Source organism: Mchenga conophoros, linkage group LG6 (assembly GCF_057382185.1).
Source record: "Mchenga conophoros isolate Kocher_MC1m ecotype Shallow Benthic linkage group LG6, M_conophoros_male_GT1.1, whole genome shotgun sequence".
NCBI lineage: Eukaryota > Metazoa > Chordata > Actinopteri > Cichliformes > Cichlidae > Mchenga > Mchenga conophoros.
Genome location: NC_140531.1, coordinates 26448410 through 26472408, shown reverse-complemented (window position 1 = coordinate 26472408; position 23999 = coordinate 26448410). Strand labels below are relative to the sequence as shown.

The 23999-nt window shown below is 38.1% G+C and overlaps 1 protein-coding gene across 1 annotated transcript; it reads right to left on the bottom strand.

Moving 5' to 3' along the window:
• Positions 1-6735: 6735 nt before the first annotated feature.
• Positions 6736-23999, bottom strand: rnaseh2a (ribonuclease H2, subunit A). Its single transcript, XM_085277110.1, has 9 exons — positions 23888-23999; positions 22264-22399; positions 21588-21659; positions 18474-18600; positions 18301-18388; positions 16865-17002; positions 16239-16326; positions 13548-13671; positions 6736-13236 (listed from the first exon to the last, which is right to left on the bottom strand). Exons 2-9 carry the CDS (start codon positions 22388-22390, stop codon positions 13074-13076), a joined length of 927 nt encoding a protein of 308 aa, XP_085133236.1. The 5' UTR covers positions 22391-22399; positions 23888-23999; the 3' UTR covers positions 6736-13073.

Sequence of the window (23999 nt, the reverse complement as noted above, 5' to 3'; positions counted from 1 at the left end):
CACAGATGTTACATGACGCAACCCTTCCTTGGGGATCGGCACAAGGAGCACAGCTTCTCCCAGTGTTGAACTAGAGGTCACTCACGTGTAAGGCGATACTACATTGATTGGTGCCTCTGTATTGAAGATGAGTATATGGACATGAGTGTATAGTGTGTGTGTGTGTGGCAGAGTGTACCTTTCTTTTTGTCCTATATCTGCTGGGACAGGCCCCAACCTCTATCCCTGATACCTCGTTTGATAAGTGGTTAGGATATTGAATAAAAAATAAATCTATTTTACCATGGCTATTGATAAATATGTTGTCCTCTAATATAGAACAAAACCTTCTACTTTTTACAACACTGCTGTTTAAACCACGTATTACTTGAAAACAAAAAAAAACCAACCTATGAGATATTTGTTTGATTGTTTTAATCGTACAAACAAAACTGTACACACAAGCAAAAATAATTCCTGATGTTTTTAAGCTTAAAAAATGAGAACATGGGTGCGGCAACCATGTTTCTTCAAGGGGATTTGACCAGTATTAAGCTGTGCAGGGCAGCCCTGTGCTTTAGAAATAATTTTAGAACAGCTTTCAATCTATTCTTGTTGAACCTTTTTCACAATGGCATCTGACATTTACTGAAATGAGCAACAACTCAGACCCAGATACTCATCCCTTTAAAAGCCTCTGTTTCTAATAGCACTTTTACTGAAGTATTGCTCTGTGTGTCCACAATGTTTTTAAGTGAGTGATTTTCATTCAATTAATCAATGAGATTTCATTAATAAATACGGTTTAAGTTCAGGTTTAACTTTAAAAATCTGTGAGATGTAACATAGTGCTACATGTTAACCATAAATCCAATCAAGTTGACACTGGCCTTATGAGCAGGAGCGCTTACAAACCATATCTGACAAATATGGTCATCAGCATGTCAGAAGGTGAAAAATTATAGGTTTTAGGTAGTGACCCAGTTATCAGCTTATGCTGCTTTTTGTTCCGTAATATTATTCAATAATGAATGAGGGCACATGAATTTTACATCTTTTTGTTCATTAAATGCTGCGAGGTCTGTACAGGGGGAGGAGGTTGCAGTGGCAGAGCTCAGAAATTGTGAAGTTTCACAGGCAAATACCTTTTTTTCTGTTACGCTGTGCAAAAGCTCCCCAAAATGATGTCATACTTTTTCAAAGGATGCCCTGAGGGAGGTCGCAATGGGTCAGCTTTCAGCAGCCAAAAGCTCGGCGGGGCTGGGTTTTGGAGTATGCCTGCCGCTTTTGGGATCCCATTTCCCATCGTGGTTAGCCTGCCACAAGAGCCATGTCAGCTCACATCTCTTCATAGACTGCAAGTGGTTCCCCCTGCATTCAAATCCTCTGTGCATGTGTGTGTGTGTGGAGACAAACCGTAGCATACTGCTGTTACTGGGAACAAGCAGTCATACATCATATTTATATACAAGGAGTATACAGTAAATTAGAGAGCCCCAGTAGGATGTTTTACAAACTATCAGAGATCCCTTTTGACCAATTAATCAGCTATACGCTTTTTCTTCTCCAACCATTATTACACCACAGTGTACCAAAAAAACATGAAAAATGTGTTAATGATAATGAAGTCCAGTCAAAAAGCTGCACAATAAATACAACATTCAGAAAACCAACAGAGTAATTGTCTTTCATTGTTTTGTGTAACTTGTGGTGTTTTATATTGTACCTTGTTTTATCACACGCAGGCTGCAATTAACTCCATTGTAAATCTGTAATTGGTCAGCTAATTGTTTTCTAAATCAAAAGAAAGAAAATGAAAGCAGAGGAAAACAAATCACAATCCCAGAAAGAGACTTCCTCAAAGTGCAGCTTGTGTCTGTCGGACTAAACCCCAAAGAACTCCCACATGCAAGAATAAAACCACTAAACTCTTAACTCTAACTGGTTCAGCAGCCAACTGTTTAATATCGCACAATGTGTGTATGTTGGATGTGGTCTGACCTGCAAAAACAGCTACTTTAAAATCAGCCCCGACAATGAGTCTCTAGTCTTTTTCAACTTAAACAATTTACTCAGTGCATAGCAAAATAATTAATTAGTAAGAGTTTATATAATTCTTTGAGAAAACCCTCTAAACATTGAGCCATGATGGCTTTAAGAAGGTTGCTGGAGCTTGTTTGTTTGTTCATACAAGTGCAAAAAGCCACAAATTATTTAAAGCGATAGGCTGCTACTAAGTAGCATTCGGTATTCATACATGCTTGTATTGATGAGCAGTGCTTACCGTCTGTGGTAAATAATTACCTATATTATCCCTAACATGACGTTGCATTGACAGCGTTGGCTAAAGCATTATAATGTGAGTTTAGAAACTAAATGAGGTAAAACAGATGAAATAATCAGTCTGATTTCCACCAAGTACACCACGAATGCTTACATATAATGTGATAATTATTACTGTTATAAATCACACCTGCAGTTATCTTGGTATGATACATTTAATTGTTTAATTAAAAAGAACATACAATATACAAAAAAAATAGTTTGTGGGTTCTTTCGCTTACATGTAGTCATGTGAAGCATAAAATATTTACAGCACTCTCTGCAGTCCTGTGAAAAACTACATGCAGCAAGTGTAACTTGCTCAGTCATGTCAGAGGTTTGCTGACATTTCTTTATGGATTGCTCTCTTAAGGTCCCACCACAGCATTTCAAAGAGGTTGATGTATCGACCTTGACGTTGCAGCATCTTGATTCTTTCATCTTTTGTTGTAGATTATGCTGCTGTGCTTAGGATCATTGTCCTCTTGCATGACCTAATTTCAGCCAAGCTTTGGCTATCAGACAGATGGCTTCACTGAGGCAACTCAATGACTGCAAGGTCATCACCCCTCCACCTCCACCATCATTGCGCTGATATGCTGTGATCGGTTTCCATGAAACTTGGAGCTGTGCATTAAGTGCAAAGATCTCAATTTTGGTCTCATCTCTCTCACGAACTTGTTGCAGAAGTCTTGTGGTTTGTTTAAATCAGGGTTGGGGGAACTCCAGGCCTCAAGGGCCAGGGTCCTGCAGATTTTAGATGTGTCCTTGATACAACACAGCTGATTTAAATGATTAAATTTCCTCCTCAACAAGACTTGAAGTTCTCCAGAGGCCTGGTAATGAACTAATCATTTGATTCAGGTCTGTTGATCTGAAAACCTGCAGGAAACCGGCCCTTGAGGCCTGGAGTTCCCTACCCCTGGTTAAAATGCAACTTAACTTTACAAACCTTAGCCGTGTTGCCATATTTTTTTTAGAGCAAAGAGGCTTTGTTCTGGCAACCCTTCCAAATGAGCCATACTCATTCAATGTTTTTCTAATACTATTGTCCTGAACTTCAACATTTAACATGCTAAAAGAGGCCAGTACAGTCTGAAATGTTGCTCCTATGCATTTTGTAATTTCTCTAAGCAGTGGAGAATGACCTTGAGGTGAATTTGGTGGGTTGTGTTAACAAACCTCTGAATGCCCCAGACCAGCAAACTGCCAAAACATCTGCTTTTATAGAGGTGCTCACACTTGTTGATGATCAGTTAATAGAGTGCATTTCATTAATAGGACCTCGGTACTACCCACAATTTTAGTTCATATAGAAGCACTACGGGTGTCTTTAGGTTTTTCATAGAGTCCTGGGTAAATGTTATTTTACACGACTGCATATAGACAAAATTTCTGCATCAACTTTGCAAACATCTCAAAATCTTTAATCTCCCAACACTCATCTTACAGCCCAGTCCTCTTTACGTCCTCTCATTGTTCTCTTTTTTTATACTTACTCATTCTTTTTATCCTACAGATCTACCTCCTTATTCATTTCCTTACAGCCCGTACAGCTCCCACCTTCTCCTCATTGCCAGCAGTGTCTGTGTATAAGTGGGTCACAGACTACAGCTGTGCTAAAAGCCTAGTCTAGAAAGTGAGTGTCTTTAAATAAAACACCATACGATCTGCAGTCTCGGGGGTGCCTCATCATACATACATAAACCTACCAAAATAAAGAGAAGGGGGAACGACTTCAAGAAAAACAGAAAAGAGATACTGTGTGCATCTTGGTTACCTAAAGTGGACCCTGTCTCTAAAAAATAGAACAATTCCAACAATATTCAGAGCCACGCCAAATATTGTGCACCAAATTACTGTGAAAACTGAGCTAGGTGGGTAGAAGATGAACTGAAGTTATGTGCAGATTTATAAAATAATTGGCACTTAAATCAGCCCATTACAGAAGGATATAGGAAGTAAGAAGGTATAAAGTTAATAATAATAAAACATTATTTCAATAATTCTTTGTTTTAGTACAATTTTAGAAAGCAGCACCATGCAATAATTTGGGCAACCAATGAGATTCGAGCGTTCGCATAGCCCATAAAACTAATAAAAAGACCTTACTGGAGCTTTAGTGTTCACAATCATCTCTAGGGAGGGTGAGGTGATGCGAATCTGAAAACATTTTAAATACTACTTATTAATATTTTATTAATACGCCTAAGCAGCTTCCCAGCACTCTAAGAAGTAAAAGAACTGAAGCCAACAAAGCAGACAAAGGCTAAAGGAAGATAGAAAAGTGTTTTCAGAGAGGTGTTTGCTCAGGTTAAGGTCAAGTTGACACCTGGAAGACAAATGAAACTTCGTGAGAGAGATTACAACAAGAAGGACTTGTAAAAGGACCCCTCCTTAGGAATGCAACAAAATGCAAATCGAAAACCTTCAGCAGACTGGAGCGTTGGCGTACTCGTCTACAACACATTCACAGCTGTGACCTTACTGGAAGAGTCTCCTGTGTCCTCACCATAAAATTCAGTACCTAGATCTTGCAAAACAACTTCTAAAGAAGCCTAAATCATTTTGGAACAAGCTTTTTAGCAGTGACACGCAAAATTCTTCCTGCTGGAAGTAAGAGAGCGAATCAAGCAGCTTGGTCTCCAAAACAAGAACATTTCACTGGTGGGGGAACCTTGATTTAGTTAAACCTCTAAATTCTAACGTCACCCAGTCTGTAAAAAAGCTAAAGAGCACAAGAGGGTGGCTTATACCACAGAGAAGTAATTCTAAACAGACCATAACACACTCCGTAACAGAGTACTTCAACAAACACAATCTTAAGATTTAGTGATCTGCTTCACAGTCCTCAGACATAAACATCACCAAAAAAGAAGCGCTTTTAGGACAACTACACAGTCTCTCACATGTGGAAGAGTTTAGCAGCAACAAAGCAGAAATATCTCCTAAACAGGAACAGAAGGGTGCTTCAAAAAGCCATCACTTACCCTGACATTTTCCAAAGAAGATACTACTAAGCACTGATCACGCAGGGCTCCCAAAGTTTTTTTAAAACTGCAAAAGACGGACATAAAAAAGTAATCCTGCTTAAAATGTTAATGAAGTGTGTCATCTTTAACATCTGTAACTGGAAATCAGGTCATCTTTTACTCGTTTAGCTGAAAGAATAGCAGTACAGATTTCTTTACTATTGTTATTGCCTCCACCATTGTGTTATGCACCAGGTGGATTGGTCTGCACCTTGCTGTAACCCCTCTGTATTTCTGTTTATGTAGACTCTGACCATGATGTGCCTCCTTGAGAGTATTCTGTTGTGAAGCCGTTTTTCTTAACTATGGAAATAATGATAATAATAATTTAATAATTCTTTTTATTTTTCTTCCATCCCCTTTGAGGTGCTTTCATGTTTCTGAGCTGACCAGAGTGTTTATTTTAAGTCATTCTTTTTCTGATTTGGACACTCCTGTCGGTTTTACTCTCTCTGAATCATTTATTTTGTTTATTTCAGCCTAACGATGGCCTCTTTCAGTTACATCAACATTTCTTTGGACCTCATACTGAGAGTTCAAGTGAAAAAACATCCTGTTGATCCTTTTGTTAATCATCTAATACCGTTTAGCAAATTGAAATTACACTTAAACTACCGTATTGGGTAAACCTGGGAAATACAGTGCAATTCAATACAACTCTGCTATAACTTTAATGAACTATTTATTTTTCACTTGTTGCTGAGATCATCAAAAAGGTAAAAATCTTGTTTGCTATTGAGGCCATAATGGGTGAGTGTGGTTTACTGGATTTTGGGTTGCCCTAAAAATTGCAAAATAGCAGCAAAGTATTAGGAACACTTTTAATTCCCTTTAGTGCATGGCCTAAATGATAAACATGAAAATAAAAAGATCACTTTTTGATTTTATCATGGCCAATCTGTTGTATTGACTTCACGGGTGTATCTTATAAAGTAACTGGTGAGTTGATGTCAGGGTCATAACCTCTTTCTCTTCACAGAAAACATCTCTCTTTCATAGATGTGCAGAAGCTTACAGTCCAGATACCAGTGTGGGGCAACAGAGACACCATGTGGACAGGATCGGCTAGTTCAAGCAAAACTAGCTGGCCTATGGTGAAAAGGCCAAGTGAAATGTTAGGCCTCTTGAGACAGCCCCACAGAAAATAATTTATCTGAATTTTAACACGAGCGGTGTCTGTGGAGGTTCAGCAAAGCACAGCAGGAGTTCATACTGCTGACCCACAGAGAAGAAGCAGCTTGAGATCAAACTACGTTCAAGGCTGTGGGAATATATACCAGTGACCTTTAGCAAATACAAAATGACGCCCATATGAATATAAATTACAAATAAAGCAGTGTCTTATCTGCTGAATTGTCTTTAAATCTTTAGGCAGAAGAAGGCAAACATGAAATGTCAGGCAGACGTTTCTGCAGTTTAATGAAGAAATCCTCAAAGGTCACTTGACACAGATGATGGCATTTACGAAACATTTAGCCATCTGATATTTTTTAATAAGATGGTGCAGACTGTCTTTGATATTAAATAAAACAAAATCAGTAACATTATCTTGACTGTTTAAATACAACATTGCATCGAGCAGCTTTTTGCATCACATTGAAAATGTGAAATCACAAAAGAGATTTGTTTTGAAGGGCAACCCTTTTTTAATCACAAATTGAAATTCACATTGTTGATATTTTTGTGGAAATGTCAACAATGTGAACGGCCTCCTTCACATTTCTCTTAATTACAGCACAGTTTTTCATGCCATAGCAACAGATCTTTCATTCTGAAGATACTGCAAGTGATAACCTTATTACGTAAATGTTGCTTGGATGCTTACAGTGAAAAGAAAGTACGCCCAATACTAAGTCTTTACATATCCATCCATCCACCCATCACCTTACATCACCTGATTTAAACACAACCTCAGATGAACAGAACCTAAGCATATTACACTGTGTTATTATTTATTTAATTTGAATTTTGGCAGCAAAATCTTCCCATGACTGGAGGTCCTCCAAGGTCAGACTGTGCAATACTCAGATAAACTGCAATAAAACAAGAGTTAGAATATTAAATTTCATGAAAGTACAATTAGAAAAACACCGAACATGCATGGCTTGTTTGGCAGGGTGAGGGCATCTGTCAATTAAAGCTCGGACCAAATTGGATCATACAACAGGACAATGATCCAGCACATATACAACAGAATGGCAAGAACCCAGTCAAAGTCCAGACCTCAACCTGACTGAAAGGCTATGATAGGAATGTGCATGAACAACTGAGCACAAACCTCAAGGAAATGAAGCAACACTAAAGAAGTGTGGGCCAATCACGAATCATGGAGTGATTCACATTGTTTCTGCCTTTTGGCTTAGCTTTCGTTAAATAATGACTAGGGCTGCCACAAACGATTATTTTGATAGTCGACTAGTCACCGATTATTTATGCGATTAGTCGACTAATCAGATCATCATCCACTGGATGTAAAACTACAGCTTATTGCACCAGCAGCATCTGCTCTTATATAACTATCATTAGCTTACAGCTTTAAGCTTTTAAGGTGCTAACTAAAAATAAAGACAAGATGATAGTTTATTCAATTTTAATGAAATTTGCAGATTGTTTCGGTAAAGTTTAATAAACTCCTTGCTATCTAAAATATAACAGGACACCGGAGTATATTCTCCAGCATCTCACACTTCTGATAATCAGCTGTCTGCTTGACGTTTATTCAGCTGTGTAAAAACTATAACTTTAATCTCAGCCAAACCGATTTACTCAGGAACAAATAAAATACTAAAAAAAAGCCAAACAATAACATTTTTAATTTATCTAAGTGACTCATATATATTTAACCTGAGTCGCGAAAGATGGCGGTGGGTTTGAAAACAATTTGCGGGAGTCCGGTGTTCTCACGGCGCTAGTGACCTAGCCCCCGGCTAGCTATCGAGCTAGTGGGTAACAGACGTCTCCGAAAACGTCGGAGCGCTTTTGAAAATATGTGGTGTCCTGATAAACTGAGCAGATATTTGAGGTTTACACAGCTACATTCTCGCCTGAAAATATGTTAAACGTTTATTTTGTGACCCAGAAAGAATAATAAGAGTAATATTAAAACTAACTAGCTACCGCCATTGTTGGAAACTAAGCTGGGCCGCGCTATGAATTCTGGGACACAGCTGCTTCTTCTTCTTCGGGGTTTAACGGCAGCTGGCATCCTTGTACATGCTGTGCTGCCATCTTCTGTTTCAGTCCGTTATTACACTCTTAAATCCTGCTATTATTCCTGCGTCTTTTGCGATCTTACAAAGCTTCAAACGACACGTCGACTATTAAATCAGTCGTCGACGATTTTGATAGTCGACGTAATCGTGACTAGTCGAGAAAAAGTGGCAGCCCTAATAATGACACAGTGTAATATGTCATGTGTTGCTGTTCATCTGGGGTTGCATTAAATAATTTCAGAACCTGGTATTATGCCCTAGTATGTAAAACCTTAGGACTGAAGGAGGGTGCTCTTATTCACATGACTTTAGGTCATGCATCTCTATTACAGACCTTGTTAAGTTCAGTCTGACATTTAACGGGTCAGAGAGCAGCAGAAGGAGTGTTTGAGTTGTGATTAGTTACATAAATAATTCCTATTTTTGGACAAAATTATGCAGCGTGATTTTCTTGTCTCACACAACTACAACAGCTCCACCACCAGAGATTAATTCATGAAAGCTTTCTGTGCTAGTAGTGGAAAAAAACCAGTGCAATCCAATTAAACAATTAAAGAGATGAACTAAAGAAACTAGGACTACGCGTAATGACAGATTTAGAGACCTGCTGACACCTTGTGCCTGGGTCAAGACAGGATATGTTCCTCAGTGCCAAAAGCCAGCTCAAATTAAAGCTGGCTGTACAGTCTGACCTTTGGTGGAAGCTTTTTCTTACGTCTCAGTGAATTCAGAAATTACTTTTTTACACGTACAGTTCACTGTATGCTGTATATATGTATATTTCACTCATGATCAATGATATCAGTTCAATCACAAACTAAATATGTTAATAGCGTTAGGAATTCTAAACAAGTAATGTGGCATAAACAAAAATGATTGGGAGTAAAATAATACATTTGGGCCCAATTATCAGTGTACTGTTTAATGCATACAATGTTGAAAAATAGTTTAAAAATCCCCTCAGAAAAATCTTTCCTGATTTGTTTCAGCAAAAGTCCAGGACAAAATCCACAAAAGTCCTTTCAGCGTCACTGAGTGTAATAAAATGTAAGAGTATTTGCGATATAAATCATATAGAAAACGAAGAAAGATGAAAAATTATGTTGGCTGTGGAGCATTTCATTAACACGCTGGGGTTAAATGAGAACAGATTATTTAAAATGTATCAACATTGAGTGATACTTATAGCTAATATAAAATATATAAAATATTTGGAAAATGTATTTACAGAATGTTAATTATAACTTTTAGGTTGATGTGTGTACGAATCCTGCTCAGTTTCCTAAGCTGATGTACTCTTGCCTGCAAATCAGCCTGGATCTTCCCCTGATCCTTTTCAGTCAACAGCTCAGCTTTCTTAACGAAGGGGGCAGACGTTACGTGGTCGGGGAAAAAAAACAAAACACAACAGTCCTCTTTGACGGTCCTCAGTGACTCACAAAATGTTTGTAGGTTCTGGTCTGCTTCACCTCATGTCTTCTTTTCTTTTTTTTTACTTTTTGAATATCGGCCTTACTTTATCAGGTTTAGCTTTTCATATTTATTTCTCTGACTTGAATTAAATATTAAATGTGGAACGTATTTAAAGTTGGATTTAAAAATCAAAAGAAATATTTGGAGGGTAAGGTGGTATAGTTTCTTTTTGTTTTGTCATAAAATGTTAAGCACACCTGTTCAACTGCTCGTAAATGAGAATATCTAAACAGCCAAACACATGGCAGTAACTCACTGGCATGCAGACATGGTCAAAATGATTTGCTTAAGTTCAAACTAAGCATCAGAATGGGAGAAAAAAATTTGATCAAATGTTTCTGAATGTGCATCTGTATTGGTGTTGGTGCCAAATGGGGTGGTATGATTATTTCAAAAACAGTTTATCTACTGGGATTTTGTCCCACAATGATCTCCAGTTTACATGCTATAATCTGAAAAAGAGAGAGGCAGTTCTCTGCCTTGCTGATGTCAGAGATCAGAAAATGGCCAGACTGCCGCAACCTGATAGGCAGGGAACAAAAGCTCAAATAACCACTTGTTACAGCTGAGATCAACAGTAGAGCATCTCTAAATGCAAAACACATCAAACTTTGAATACATGGGCTACAGCAGCAGAAGACCGTACTGTCACTCCCGTCAGCACAGAACGGGACACTTAGACTACAACTCGCAGAGTCTCAATGAAACTGGGCAACAGAAGATTTCGAAACATTCTGCTAGGGCTGATATTCTGCTCCCTTATTGGGGGTTCAGGTTCAAAGTGGTAGTGCAATGGTGTGGGGGATATTTTCTTGCCACACTTTGGGCTCCTAAATGCCAAAAAGGCCACAGCCTGTCTGACTACTATTACTGACAATGTCCATGACCACAGTGCATCCATCTTCTCATGGCTGTTTCCAGCAGGAAGACACTCCATGTCACAAAGCTCACATCATCTCAAACTGGTTTCCTTAACATCACAATGAGTTCACTGTACTCAACTGAACTTCAGTCACCAGATATCACCTCTGGCATGTTGTGAAACACAAAGATTTGCATCATGAATGAGAAACCAATTGGTAGCAATCACGTAATGCTATCACAATCCATGATACGTTCAGCATCTTGTTCAATCTGTGCCATGAGGAATTAAGGTAGTTCTACCAAGTATACCTAACAAAGTGGCCGATAACTGTATGTTTACAAAGTGCAAGATTGTATTCCATATATAACGCTGCCTATTCACTATGGAACAAAGACAGGATGATCTAATAGAATTACATTGCGCAGTCCTAAGCTGAAATAGATCTGCATTAGTCATATCTACACATGGGCCAACCGCTAACTAATCCCATTGACGCAACAGGACATTGAGCTCCTCAAAGGACTTAAGAGGAGTCTGGGGAAGTTATAAATGACCATAGAAGAAGGATCAAGAAAGGAATCAGCAGCACAGAGTGATTCAGACAGCTCCAGCTGAGGCTACAGCAGCCAACTTGCCTTGGAATTCAGCTTTCTGACATCTGACTACCTTCCACAACCATGGAGCCAGTGGCACAGACAATGACTGCCACGACAGCCTTTGACAGAGAAACTTTCCCCAGGAGAGCTCTGAGAGCAGCCCCCAGAGGAGCCTCATCTCACTTTGTGGGGAGCTCTATCATCATCCTTTCCTCATTTGCTGTCTCCAGCTTAGCTATGAACTGCGGGAAGAGGATCCAGGAGTCCAGAAACAAACCCAACAGCAACTAGCAAGGTGGAGAAATGGATTTTCCCTCCATAACCTAGCCAGAATCTATTTTCATATTCATATGACGGGAGCTGGAACTCCTAGCCAGCTGCCTTTCATCATCCTGTAGTAAAATGTGATGCATCATAACGTGTCCTGGAGAAAAGGCCTAGAAGAGGATGAAGCGTGGGACAGATCCGGAAAAAGAATGGCTGCGATTTCTGGAATATAAACATTTGAAGGTCATCTCAAAATTCAGCTGTGCTCTCTAAATGCACATTGTTGTATTGATACAGATTACAGAGTGGGCTTTAAAGAAGAGAAATATATGCAGTAATACCATCAAACCTCAACCTACTTCTACCTCATATCTGTTGCATGTAACACTGAAGACAACAGAAGCTAAACATGATTAAGTTCCAAATATCCACCCCTCGGTTGTGATAAAAATGTACCATTTTATTTTTGAGATGCTTAGCAGAAGTTTTTGTAACATGTTGTTTTATGTTGTTTCTGTTCTTGGCAACCTGTCTGTTAGGACTGATGACTCAAGGAAAACCTGGACTGTCATTTTTATTTAGTCATAATATATCAAAAGATACCGTCTCCCTACAAGAGCTGGATACAGAATCACTCAGTGTATTATCACGTGAAATGCAACGACAACAACTACCAACTGCTGTGAAGTATTTAAAGATTGTATTAAGATACTTAGAACTGTACATTTTTCTTTGAAATTACTAATTTACAGAATTAAAGGCTGTTTTATTGTGACAATATTTATGTTGCTTTTTTGTTAAAATTAAAGACGCTTGTTTTAAGTAGCGCTGTGTTTTATTCTCAACTAAAAGCTACAATCTGAAGAAAACTGTGCAGAGTATGAAGTGTGTTCCAAATCTGCAATGGACCACTTCCATCGGTTTTTACTGAAAGTATACAGAATTAATAAGTTGTTTAGATTTACGATGAAGCTGAAGATTTCACTGATGTCAGACTTCGATGAATAATTTGTTCTTCTTGTGTTACCAACTCGAATAGTAGTTGCTGCATTCTGTTGATGCTTTTCATTCATTTTACCAATGGAGGGCAGTATTGGCATTACAGACTGCAACGCAATCCAGCAATGAACCCACCTTCGTTCTTGATGTATGGTACAGAATGCAGAACACACTTTAAAACATATTTAAACAACATCTTTATATATAAAAACAGTTACAAACAAGACAAATACAGACAGATGACTGAAGTTTGCATCTGTGTTACAAAAAAAGTCCCACAATGCATTTATGACTTCCAGGATGTATGTGAAGGCCCTCTAACGTGTCTTTAGAGTGTGTTGAGGCTCTTCAGCCTCCGCTCAGTGAAGAAGCGGTGTGCCTGGTGGGTTGCATTTTGGTCGTTACCTCCAGCTGATACACTGAAGTAGGACAACATTGACTTGTTGCTCTGCCTCTGCGCTGCCTTCTCGCCATTCTCTTCATCATCGTCCCTGAGAAAAGATTTACGAGGACAAAGATTGTTTTTTAAACTCAGTGCCAACTACTGGTCTCCTAAGGTCAAGCGATTAGCACAGAGATTAAGTGTAACCTGTGATCTTGCAAGTATTCTTATCTAACAGACACACTGAAAAACAAAGTATTTTGCAAATACACTATGAGAAATTGGTATCAGCCAGATCTGTGCTCACAAATAGCAGAAACAGTATAAGAGCAGAATCACAGAAGGACAGATGCTCCTTTAATTGAGGATTTCATAACCAAAGTAGGACTTTGATCAGAATAGAGTTTGAAGGCTCTTTACCAATGCACATTAACCGCTTTGCTGTCCATTAGGGTTTGGGCAGTGCTCCAGCTAAATCGAACAAACTGAGGGTAGCCAAATACTGGGTCGAGGTACTTCAGCAGCCACGCTTTCGTCTTGGGATCTGGAAACAAAGAAAAGAGTGGGACTCAGTGCTAGTTTTTCTACAAAACTTTTACATGCAAATAAAATTATTTTAGCATAACAGTCTTAAGTAGGCAGCATTAAATTCAACAAGTGAAATGTTATTTCAAACTGTTAATCCCAACAATGTCCGTCGCTAATGAAAACAGTGTCCCTTTGATGTAAATTGTAATGTGATATACTTCCGGTTACTTGTGTAACCCCGGTTCTCAGAATAGCATGAGTGAGATGTCTCACTATGGGATGGGCCTGACTTCATCATCAGATCTTAATCCACCGTTTAAATCATATGGTCGGGATATCTGGATCTGTCCTAAAGTGGTTCACCTTATTTCTTGTGGATAGAGCACTTTTAGTTTCAGTGGGAAACTTCTGGTCAGATATAGCTAAATTTTCACGTGGAGTCCCTCAAGGATCGGTTTTAAGCCCCTTGTTATTTTCATTATATATTCTTCCTTTAGGCCATATAATCAGCGGTTTCAAATTTTTTTCCTACCATCTGTATGCAGACGATATCCAATGATACATCTCCTTTAAACCTTGGGAATTAGACAAATTATCCCTCTAATGGGCTGTCTAAGGAAATTAATGGTTGGATGACAAACAATTTTTTGCAGTTGAACGCAGACAAGACTGAGCATTTAATTCTTGCCCCAGAGAGTATCAAGCCCCAAATTAGTCAAAGTCTGGGTTCTTTCTAATCCTTGATTAAAGCTACTGCTCCGAATCTTGGGATAATTTTTGATCACTCTCTGTCTTTTGACAGAGATCAGATCAAGTCTATGACCTGCTCCTGCTTTTTTCATTTAACCATTTAAGACCTACCATAGAACCAAGTCCGCCAGAGCTTATATCATATTTTTACATGCTGTGGAGCCATTTTTGGGAGCATTTCAAGTTGCTATACATCAATACAACCATTATAGCCCAGATTTTAATAATATGTATTCATTAAGTGCATAGTAATTACATAAATTGCAAAAAAGTGCAATAAACTACAAAAAAATTGAAAATCATTTTTGCTTTTTTAACATATATTTGTAGTTAGAGAAATTTAAGAGGCTTATCCCTCAAAACTGTAAATACAAAAAAGTTGCACAAAATAGTTTCCCACCACAGGAAATTTATTTTGAGTGTCTTCATAGTTTTATTTTTGAAATACACCAATTTTTATACACTGCAGGAAAAACGAAAATAAATATTATACTGAAAATTTGCAAAAAAGCAGCATATGCATCAAAATAAACTATTTCCAGCAGTGCAATATGAGTCCTAAGCATCCCAGAAACGACACAGAAAGTCATAAAGTCAAAGATAACTTTTAAAAAGACGAGTATAGGCCCTGAGGCCCTGATAGTAAAAAAGACTACATTTCCGCGAAAATGATGTCACTTCCGGTTTCGGGCAGGTAATGGCGGAAATGCAAAAGTTCGCGCTGACATCTATTCCAACGTAGGAAGTGTTATGACCAGCTGATTGGATCGGTAAAGCGTGTTTCTGGAATATTATGTTTTTGTTCCTGCAAGCGCTTTTTATGCAGTTTTTGCAAAGCTTTATGTGGAAGGAAACCGTGACCTAGGACAAGCTGATGGCATAAGATGTAAGTACAACTCCTCCGGTTTCATATGCAAAAAAATTTTTGCGCTAGCTTACGTGGTTGCAGTGCTACCGGGATTTAAAAATAGTTACGCAAAACAGAGCGTGCCCGCTCCGATCGGCTGTAAAGGGTTAAGAAATATTGCTAAACTTAGGACTATTGTCTCCAAAGGTGAAATGGAGATGCTTGTCCATGCCTTCATCTCCTCCCGGTTAGACTATTGTAACCCACTCTTTTCCTGTCTGTCTAAGGCCTCCTTAAATCACTTTCAAAAATGCTGCAGCACAGTAATAAATTCTCCTATATCACTCCCATGTTAAAATCCTTGCACTAGCACTAACTAGGGCTGGGCCATATTATACCGTTCACGGTAATACCGGTATAATGTTAGGCAACGATAGGAAAATGAAATATCGCGATAGAATATGAGTAAAACGCGCATGCGCAGTGCCTTTGTTTTCATACGCACATGGCCGATTGTTGAGTGAAACAGATGAACCAGAACTGGTTTGTAAAAATGGTGCAACTTCAGTGATGTGGAACTGGTCTGGTGTTTGTCGGCCGTCGTTATTGTCGTATTTGTCGGACTAAGATGCTCTTAAATCTGGGAGTAATCTGGGTCCTAAACTCCGTACGCTTCAGGTCAAACGAACACCGCAGCATCACTGAGAGTTAAAAACTGTTTAAATTCTTTCATCTTTAATAAAACGATCAGCATTGCGGCTTTACCAGGTGTAACTATGAAGTTTAACTTCCAGGCATCCATGAAAACAAAAGTTATTACATTTAACGGAGTTAGAAGTTAGCAGGAAGCTAGCGGAAGTTAGCTCGCTAGTTTCGCTAGTTACCTAAGCATGATATAGCATGTTCTGACTGAGAGATTTCTGAAAAAATTCAAACGTACAGCTCTGCTATCACTTCCAACATAACATATGTGCATGGTTTCCTACCATTAGGGTACCCTGAGCCATAGTCTGTATCCACCTCTCCCAAGTCCTCTGTAAAGTTCCAGCCTTTCACGACACGATCCCTAGCAACCTGCAAACCAAAAAATAGCACCAGAAAACTCTTTAAGAGCTGAAAATATGAAATATAAAATATGAATATTCTTTAGTAACAGCAACGGTAGGTCAATAATCGCAAAAGGGAAATTGCTCCTTTTGGTCTGCTGTCTACTGCAGTAAACCAGAAACCATTAAGTGGAGAAAAAAAACATCTCAATGTAAAATGCTGAATATTTGAAGAACCAAAACTCTGTTTTCTACACTAAATAATCGCATAAGATATATCACTAAAAAAATACCATAAAAAGTGTGTAATCCTTACACGAATAAGGACATAATTTTGTATTATTGTTCAAATGCTTCTCTTTAGCCTGATAGTAAAGTTGTGCAAAATCCAATGCACAACTGTTTTGCATTTACTACAGCTTGTAAAAACTACTTGTTTCAATACTTCAATGAAATCTCTGAAGGTAGCTTTACACCCTAGAGATAATAAAGTACCAACCAACTCTAATAGCCAAGGAATTTAAAAACAGAAAAGACTTAAATCCAGCTGAGGACTGATCACTAACCTTTGCACAGATACTGGCTGCACTCACAACTGGAAACAGGGAGTCAGCTTTTGGCCTCACAGTCACTTGAATACCCGGAAACCGCTGAGAGAGTTTATGCTCATACTTGTCCGCTGGGCCAACTGTGTCCACATAAATCTGCACAACACAGAGATAGTAAAAGTTAAGACAGAGGCAAATAATACACAATGAAAAAGTCAGGTTGGATCACTCGGAGCTACAACTTAAAACAGTTAAACAAAAAGGATAATTACTACTTCAAATATAATAAAGCTGCGATAAGACAGCGATTTATTATATTTTGGTTTTTATTTGACGATACAGTAGATCAGACCTGGGATGTACGGTTCTAGACCACCTGTAGCGGAGGTCATTGGTGGACTGTTCTGCACTAATATGCCCACTAACATGAGGGGGAAAAAAGAAGCATTGAGGAATGTGTCTATCTCAAGGCAAACAGTAACAAGACAGATAGAATTTGCAGGAAGTATGGAGTTTCCATTGAAAAACAAAGCAGACAACTCTGTTTTCTGATTGAACTTTGTCTCCTTGGCTCCATAATAGCTATAAAGTCTGCAACACATTTTTCGACGTTGGAAAACAAAAAGGTTTGAGGTCAGTGAAAGTTAGGAAACTGCAAGCTTGGATAGGCTGTAATGGAATAAATTGCAGGTGTAATGGCAGGTATTATAACAAAACAAAAAGTCTGACTTTTGAAGCAGATGCAAGATAAAGTGTCTGAATGGTGACAGAGGCTACCACACAGCTGCATGTGGCTCATTCATGGGCAAGAGTTTGGGACCTGAGAGCAGAAATATAAAATTGTTTTTTAAGAAGAAAGGCAAGCACATCCAGAGCTCTAAGGTCCATAAGGCATAATGCATCTCAGGTATTAAACCCAACTTGAATTTACTTGTTCAAGCCCAAAAAAGATTCTCTCATTGAAAAAGAAAAAAAGAACTTAAAAACTGCAGATAAAGTAATTAAAACTATAACCAAAACAGCAAAAGTGCTTTGTTTAAAATGAAAAGTCTTTGAAATTTTGCAAAAACATGTAACTTTTCTTCTTTAATTTTTGGAAATGTTGATTAAATAGTGATAAAATAATGGTGTTTTTACTAGCTCTATTTCACATTTTCATTGCTTAATTGTAGCATCTTCTCTTACCAGAAACTGTTTATACAGACATCAAGAGAGTTTAAAGAGATTAATACTGAGCACAGTTAAACCCACCTTATTAGTGTGGCTCTCCACAGTGCCCCTGCCCTTTAACTGCCCACCCACACAAAAGTGCCCCCTTAGGCTCAAAGGACAGTTTCAAAGCAGATTTAGCTTTTAGGAACATAGAGGAAATATGACCTATACAGGACATTGCGGACCCTATTAAAAGAATAATGTGCACATATTTAAACATTTCATGTAAACTGTTTACCTACCTCTTTAAGCTGTACTCCACTGTCCAAAGCATACTGTACAAGGTCTATTGCTGTATCGTGTGAAAGGGCGTTGAGGTTGTATTTTGTCCTTGAAGGAAAAATACACATTATGTTAGTCTGCATGAATGATGGTAACAAACCTCCAAGTGCATGGCGCTGTATGCGCAAATTACCTCCGTAACATGCAGGTAGAGATGGTGTTTGGCGACAGAATCTGCAGAGCCCACCCAACATAACTCTTAGCTTCATCCAGTTTTTCAAAAAGATTCTCTCTTTCTGCCTCTGTCAGGGTTTTTGAATCTAAAAGAAAAGCAAATAATAACTGAAGACACAATGACAAATTGTATCTTCAAATGTGGAAAGGAAAACACTGGGGGGCTTTTCATGCTCATTTATTTTCTGGTGACATTTTTAGTTACTGAAACAAAGTAAATAATGATTAGCAAGCTTCATACTTTTTAGGGCTGGGCGATATGGCCTAAAATCCATATTGCGGTATAATTTGAAGCACGTGCGGTAACGATATATATCACGATATATTCTTTTCTTCTGTATAACGTATTTTCCACATTATAAGGCACACTTAAAATCCTTTAATTTTCTCAAAAATCAAGAGTGTGCCTTATGTATAAATTCTGGTTGTGCTTACTGACCTCGAACCGACTTTGGCGTGCAGAAATCTGTTAAAAATGTTTTAGTACAACTTTGGTAAGCCGCACAGCTTGATGGATTGTCAGAGCATTACGGCTGCCGTAGTGAGGAGCTTTGCGGAGTAATTTGGGTCCAAAACTCCGTCCACTTCAGGTCCCAAAGTCAAACGAACGCTAGGAGTTAAAAACGGTCTAAATTCTTTCATCTTTAATTAAATCATCAGTGTTGCTGCTTTATCGGGTGTAACAATTAAGTTTTACATCCATGAAAACAGAATTTATTAAATTTAACGGAGTTAGAAGTTAACAGGAAGTTAACTCGCTAGTTTCCACCTAAACATGACATAGCATGTTCTTACTGAGAGATTTTTGAAACTAATTAAAACATACAGCTCTGCTACCACTTCCAACATAAATGAAGACAGGAAACTAAACAGCAGTGGCGTTTGCAGGGTTACTGAAGTTGGACTACCTGGTATATAATGTTGTGCTATGTGACTGCTAGCGACACAGCTATGTTAGCATAACATTAGCTAGGGCTGCTCAATTAATCGAATTTTAATCACGATTACAATCTGGGCTTTCAACGATCATTAAAAATGACTGAGCCAATTATTAGCCCCTCCCTCGTGCTTTACTCTCGCGCTGCTCCGTGTGGCAAATCGAGCGCACCTCTCTGCATTTCGAACCTGCATCACAACAATTAAGAGGACCCGAGGGAAGCTCGGAAAGCTCGGAAAGCTAAGCAGAAGTTATTTGGAGAGGAGAGTGACTGCCGTTGGTTGAAAAGAGAGGTAAAAAAAAAAAAACAACTTCAGTGGTGTGGAAACATTATGGGTTTGCGGAGTCAGACGTGGATCAAGTAGACATAGTGTGTAAACTTTGCTATGGTGTCATAGCTGCACCACAGAGCAACACTGCAAAGTTCACTAAACATAGATGTTTACATTTTTCATTTATTTTTTATATTGCAAACATTTGCACTGTTATCAGTATTTGCACACTATTTTATATTATTTTTTTAAAGTCATTATTCAATACATTGTTATTGTTAACCCTTTAAATCCCTGTAGAACCAGAACCGCGTAAGCTAGCGCAATAGTTTGTTTTGTATATGAAACCGGAGGAGTTGTACTTACATCTTATGCCATCAGCTTGTCCTCGGTCACGGTTTCTTTCCACATACAGCTTTGCAAAAATTGCATAAAAAGCCTTGCAGGAATAAAAACATAATATTCCAGAAACACGCTTTGCCAATCCGATCAGCTGTTCGTAACACTTCCCACAATGAAAAAGACGTCAACACGAACTATCGCATGTCCGCCATTTCCTGTCCGAAACCGGAAGTGACGTCATTTTTACGGAAAATTTAGTTTTTTACTTGTAGGCCTTAAAAGCCTATACTGGTGTTTTTATAAGTCATGTTTGACTTTTCTGAATAGTTGCTGGGATGCTTAGAACTCGAATTGCACAGCTGGAAATAGTTTATTTTGATGCAACTGCTGTTTTCTTTGCAAATTTGCATCATAGGATTGTTTTTTGTTTTTCCTGCAGTATATAAAAATTGCTGTATCTCCAAAATAAAACTATGAAGACACTCAAAATAAATTTCCTGTGGTGGGAAACTATCTTTTGCAACTTTTTTGTATTTAAAGTTTTGAGGGATAAGCCTCTTAAATTTCCCCAAGTAGAAATATATGTAAAAAAAACAAAAACGATTTTCAATTTTTTTGTAGTTTATTGCACTTTTTTGTAATTGAAGTAGTTAATATGGACTTAATGCATACATATTATTAAAATATGGGCTATAACAGTTGTATTGATGTATAGCAACTTGAAATGCTCCCAAAAATGGCACTGCAGCATGTAAAAAAAAAATAATATAAGCTCTGGCCGACTTGGTTCTATGGTAGGTCTTAAAGGGTTAAATAAATATCGTCAAATAATCGAGATTTCAATTTCAGTGAAAATAATCGTGATTATCATTTTTGCCATAATCGAGCAGCCCTAACATTAGCACAGTGAAGCTGGAGGATGAACACCAACTTTTTCCACTCAATAAAAGTTAACGTGAGGGATTCTGGTGGTCAGGGACAAATGCAATCGCATAGCAGGATGCTATACACGGAGCAAACTTCAGTCAGGAGAACAACTGAGATTATTAATCCACAATACGAGGTTAGTTATTAATATACTGCAACAATATGGGAATAGAGCAGCTGCGAGAGAATTCAACATTAATGAATCAATGTTACGGAAATGGAGGAAGCGCAGTTTTTGGCTTTCCCCATATTTCAAAAGTGCTTCATCTCTTTGCTATGACTGTCGCCCGCCATAATTTGCAGATGATAATGGTTTTAGCCGCTGCGATGCTTTCGACCAAAACAGGGGCAGCTTGATGACATCATCAACATGCGCTATCGCGGTAGAGCAGTATAGTCAAAATCTCTATCGTTGGCCAAATTTATATCGTTTCTATCATATATCGTTTATATCGCCCACCCCTACTACTTTTCTTTCTTTTTTTGTTTAATTGTACAGGAGGACAGCAGTGACAATGAGTTTAAAGCATTATATTCAGAAAGACTGCTGCATTTTTCTCCGTTTAAATACAGCAATACAAGCAAACTGGTTTACCTGCTACTTTCAAGTCCTTCAGCTCCTCCTTTCTGGAAAGTGGACAGAAACATATCCCATACACCATCGGCCCTGCATCACAAGTAACATCAAAACTGTTAGATTTCTCTACTAAATGTACATACTAATTCACCCAAAACTCAAATGGCAAATAACAGGAAGACAACAAACATCAATATCAGCTCATAGCTACATGGTTGGCTCCTATCAACAAATAACATGGCATTTACCAAAGATTAAGTAACTATTTTGTGTCAAATATTTCCACTGCCTTAATGTTTAAGGACAGTGAGATGATCAGAAAATCTGTTGGTTTTTAACCATTAAAATGTTCTCGTTTTTCTAGCAAAGAAGGGATATTAGAAACAAAAGCATTGGACAAACTGTTCTTTAACACTGGTATTAGACCAGAATTTCACATTCTGTGTATCCAGACCAGTAAACAAAATTATTAAATTTTAAAATAAGTTGTAGGATAAAATTTCTAAACATTTTATGAAGGTTTTTAATTAATGTTCAATTAAAGGCAAAAATTTGCCAAATTTGGCAAACATTTAATTTAGTTAAGTGCAATTTTAACACTATGTTTCAACATAACTTTACATACCTTGCACTCTGTGTTTCAAATATAGAAGAACCTCGAGTGGTTAGCTTAGAGTAAGTAAAAGTCACGTACCCAGCACAGGCCCCCTGCCAGCCTCATCAATGCCAAGACAGCAATCCTCCGTTTTGCAGACTTCAGGGATCTCAGAAACCAGCCGGCAGCTGACGGAGTTGTCATCTTCAAAGGGGCTGAGGTCCATGACTGATGGCTGAAAGAACATGCAACATTAAATTACATTTAAAGTTGACTTTTGTCTCAGTGAGCCACAAAGTAAGGCGTGTATTTATTATTTTACTTACTTTAAACTTCTGTAAGAGATGCCCCTGATAAATACCCTCCAAACTTTAATTAAAAAGACTAAAACCAAATAATTAAATAAATATAAGGATCAAACCCACTACAAAAATAACTGAAGCCTAACTGAAGAGAAAACAAATACTGAAAACCAAAGGAAAAAAATTAATCAGAAAATGTAAAACTTTTTTAAATTAATTTTTTTGAACTCAGAAAAACTGCAACAACACACTTAATACATTTTGCTGAAGAAGCGGCATCATTTAATGCCCTGTTTAGCATCTAAATCAGGTGTGTCAGGGCACACAGTGGGGTGTTAATGTTTCGACAGCATTGACTGACCATACATTTGTGCAAACTTAAATAAAGTGTGCAAAAAAACAAAAACAAAAAAACACGCTTTAGGATCAGGTTAAAAGTTGCAGTGTGTAAAATATCACTGCTAGAAAGACTGCAGTAAACTGAATTTTGTTTTCTTACTCCTCCCTTTTCAAGTCGATATCCTAACTATGGTGGCTGTTGAAGGACAAACAAGTTTTAGTCAGCCAAGAGAAACCAAAAACATTAAATTTAGACTGTAACCCACAAGGGCTGCAGCTGGCTGGCAGGTTTCTACTACTGTTTAAAAAAAATAAAAAATAAAGAGAAAAAGATTTCCACACACTATATTTATGAATATTTTAATATCAATATTTAGCAACAAATCAGGAAAAAACAAAGAAACTGATATGTAAGGTGGGTAAGAAAAACAATGAAATACACAACATTGTTTTTCTTACCTACCTTACAGGAGGAGAAAAAAAGCTCTACCCAGACTGAGCTCCTGACAGGAGAGCAAATGATGATGTGTGAATCTGTGGGTGTGTGTCGGGAGCTTAAAGGGACTTTATGAAGGGAGATGTAAGATCCCACTGTGCGATGGTACTCTAAAAGTCAAATGACAGCAATGTGAGATCCAGCTCTGACTCATTAAGTTATACACATTCAGACACAATGAAACACACACAGACCTACAATCGGACATGGAATAACCACACACAGTTATTCCGTTGTTGGATTACATGATTGTATGACAATTACCTTAAAGAAATTGCTCCTACATTTATTGCATACACAGAGAAAATCGCCACATTTCGGATCCTTACAACTTTAGAGAACGGATATTTTATACGAGGATTTTATCAACGGAAAAGGTGCATTTCAGAAGAAATAAGGAATGCTCTGTTATTATCCGTGTGGCTGCTGTGAGCTTAAACGTTAGCTAAATGCTACGCGCCACTCAAACGGACAGTTTTAACCAGCTCGCCCTGGAGATTTGTGCTTAAGTCATTAGTTTAGGCTGCTGGGAGAAAATGCAAAAGTAGCACACATCGTCATAAACGCAAGCAAAGTTTATGCTGACCTGCTCAGATGATGAAAACACCCCAAACTTCACCTGACGAGTACTTCTGTGTGCACCGTGCAGCAGATTTGGCGCCCCTGGATTGACGTCATCATCGGTTCTTCTTCTCTTG

Coding starts and splice junctions, on each gene's coding strand:
- rnaseh2a (XM_085277110.1), bottom strand. CDS start 22,390: ATGGACCTCAGCCCCTTTGAAGATGACAACTCCGTCAGCTGCCGGCTG. Junction 21,660..22,263: donor TGGCAGGGGGCCTGTGCTGG/GTACGTGACTTT, acceptor CTTGTGATGCAG/GGCCGATGGTGTATGGGATA. Junction 18,601..21,587: donor GAAGGACTTGAAAGTAGCAG/GTAAACCAGTTT, acceptor CTTTTCTTTTAG/ATTCAAAAACCCTGACAGAG.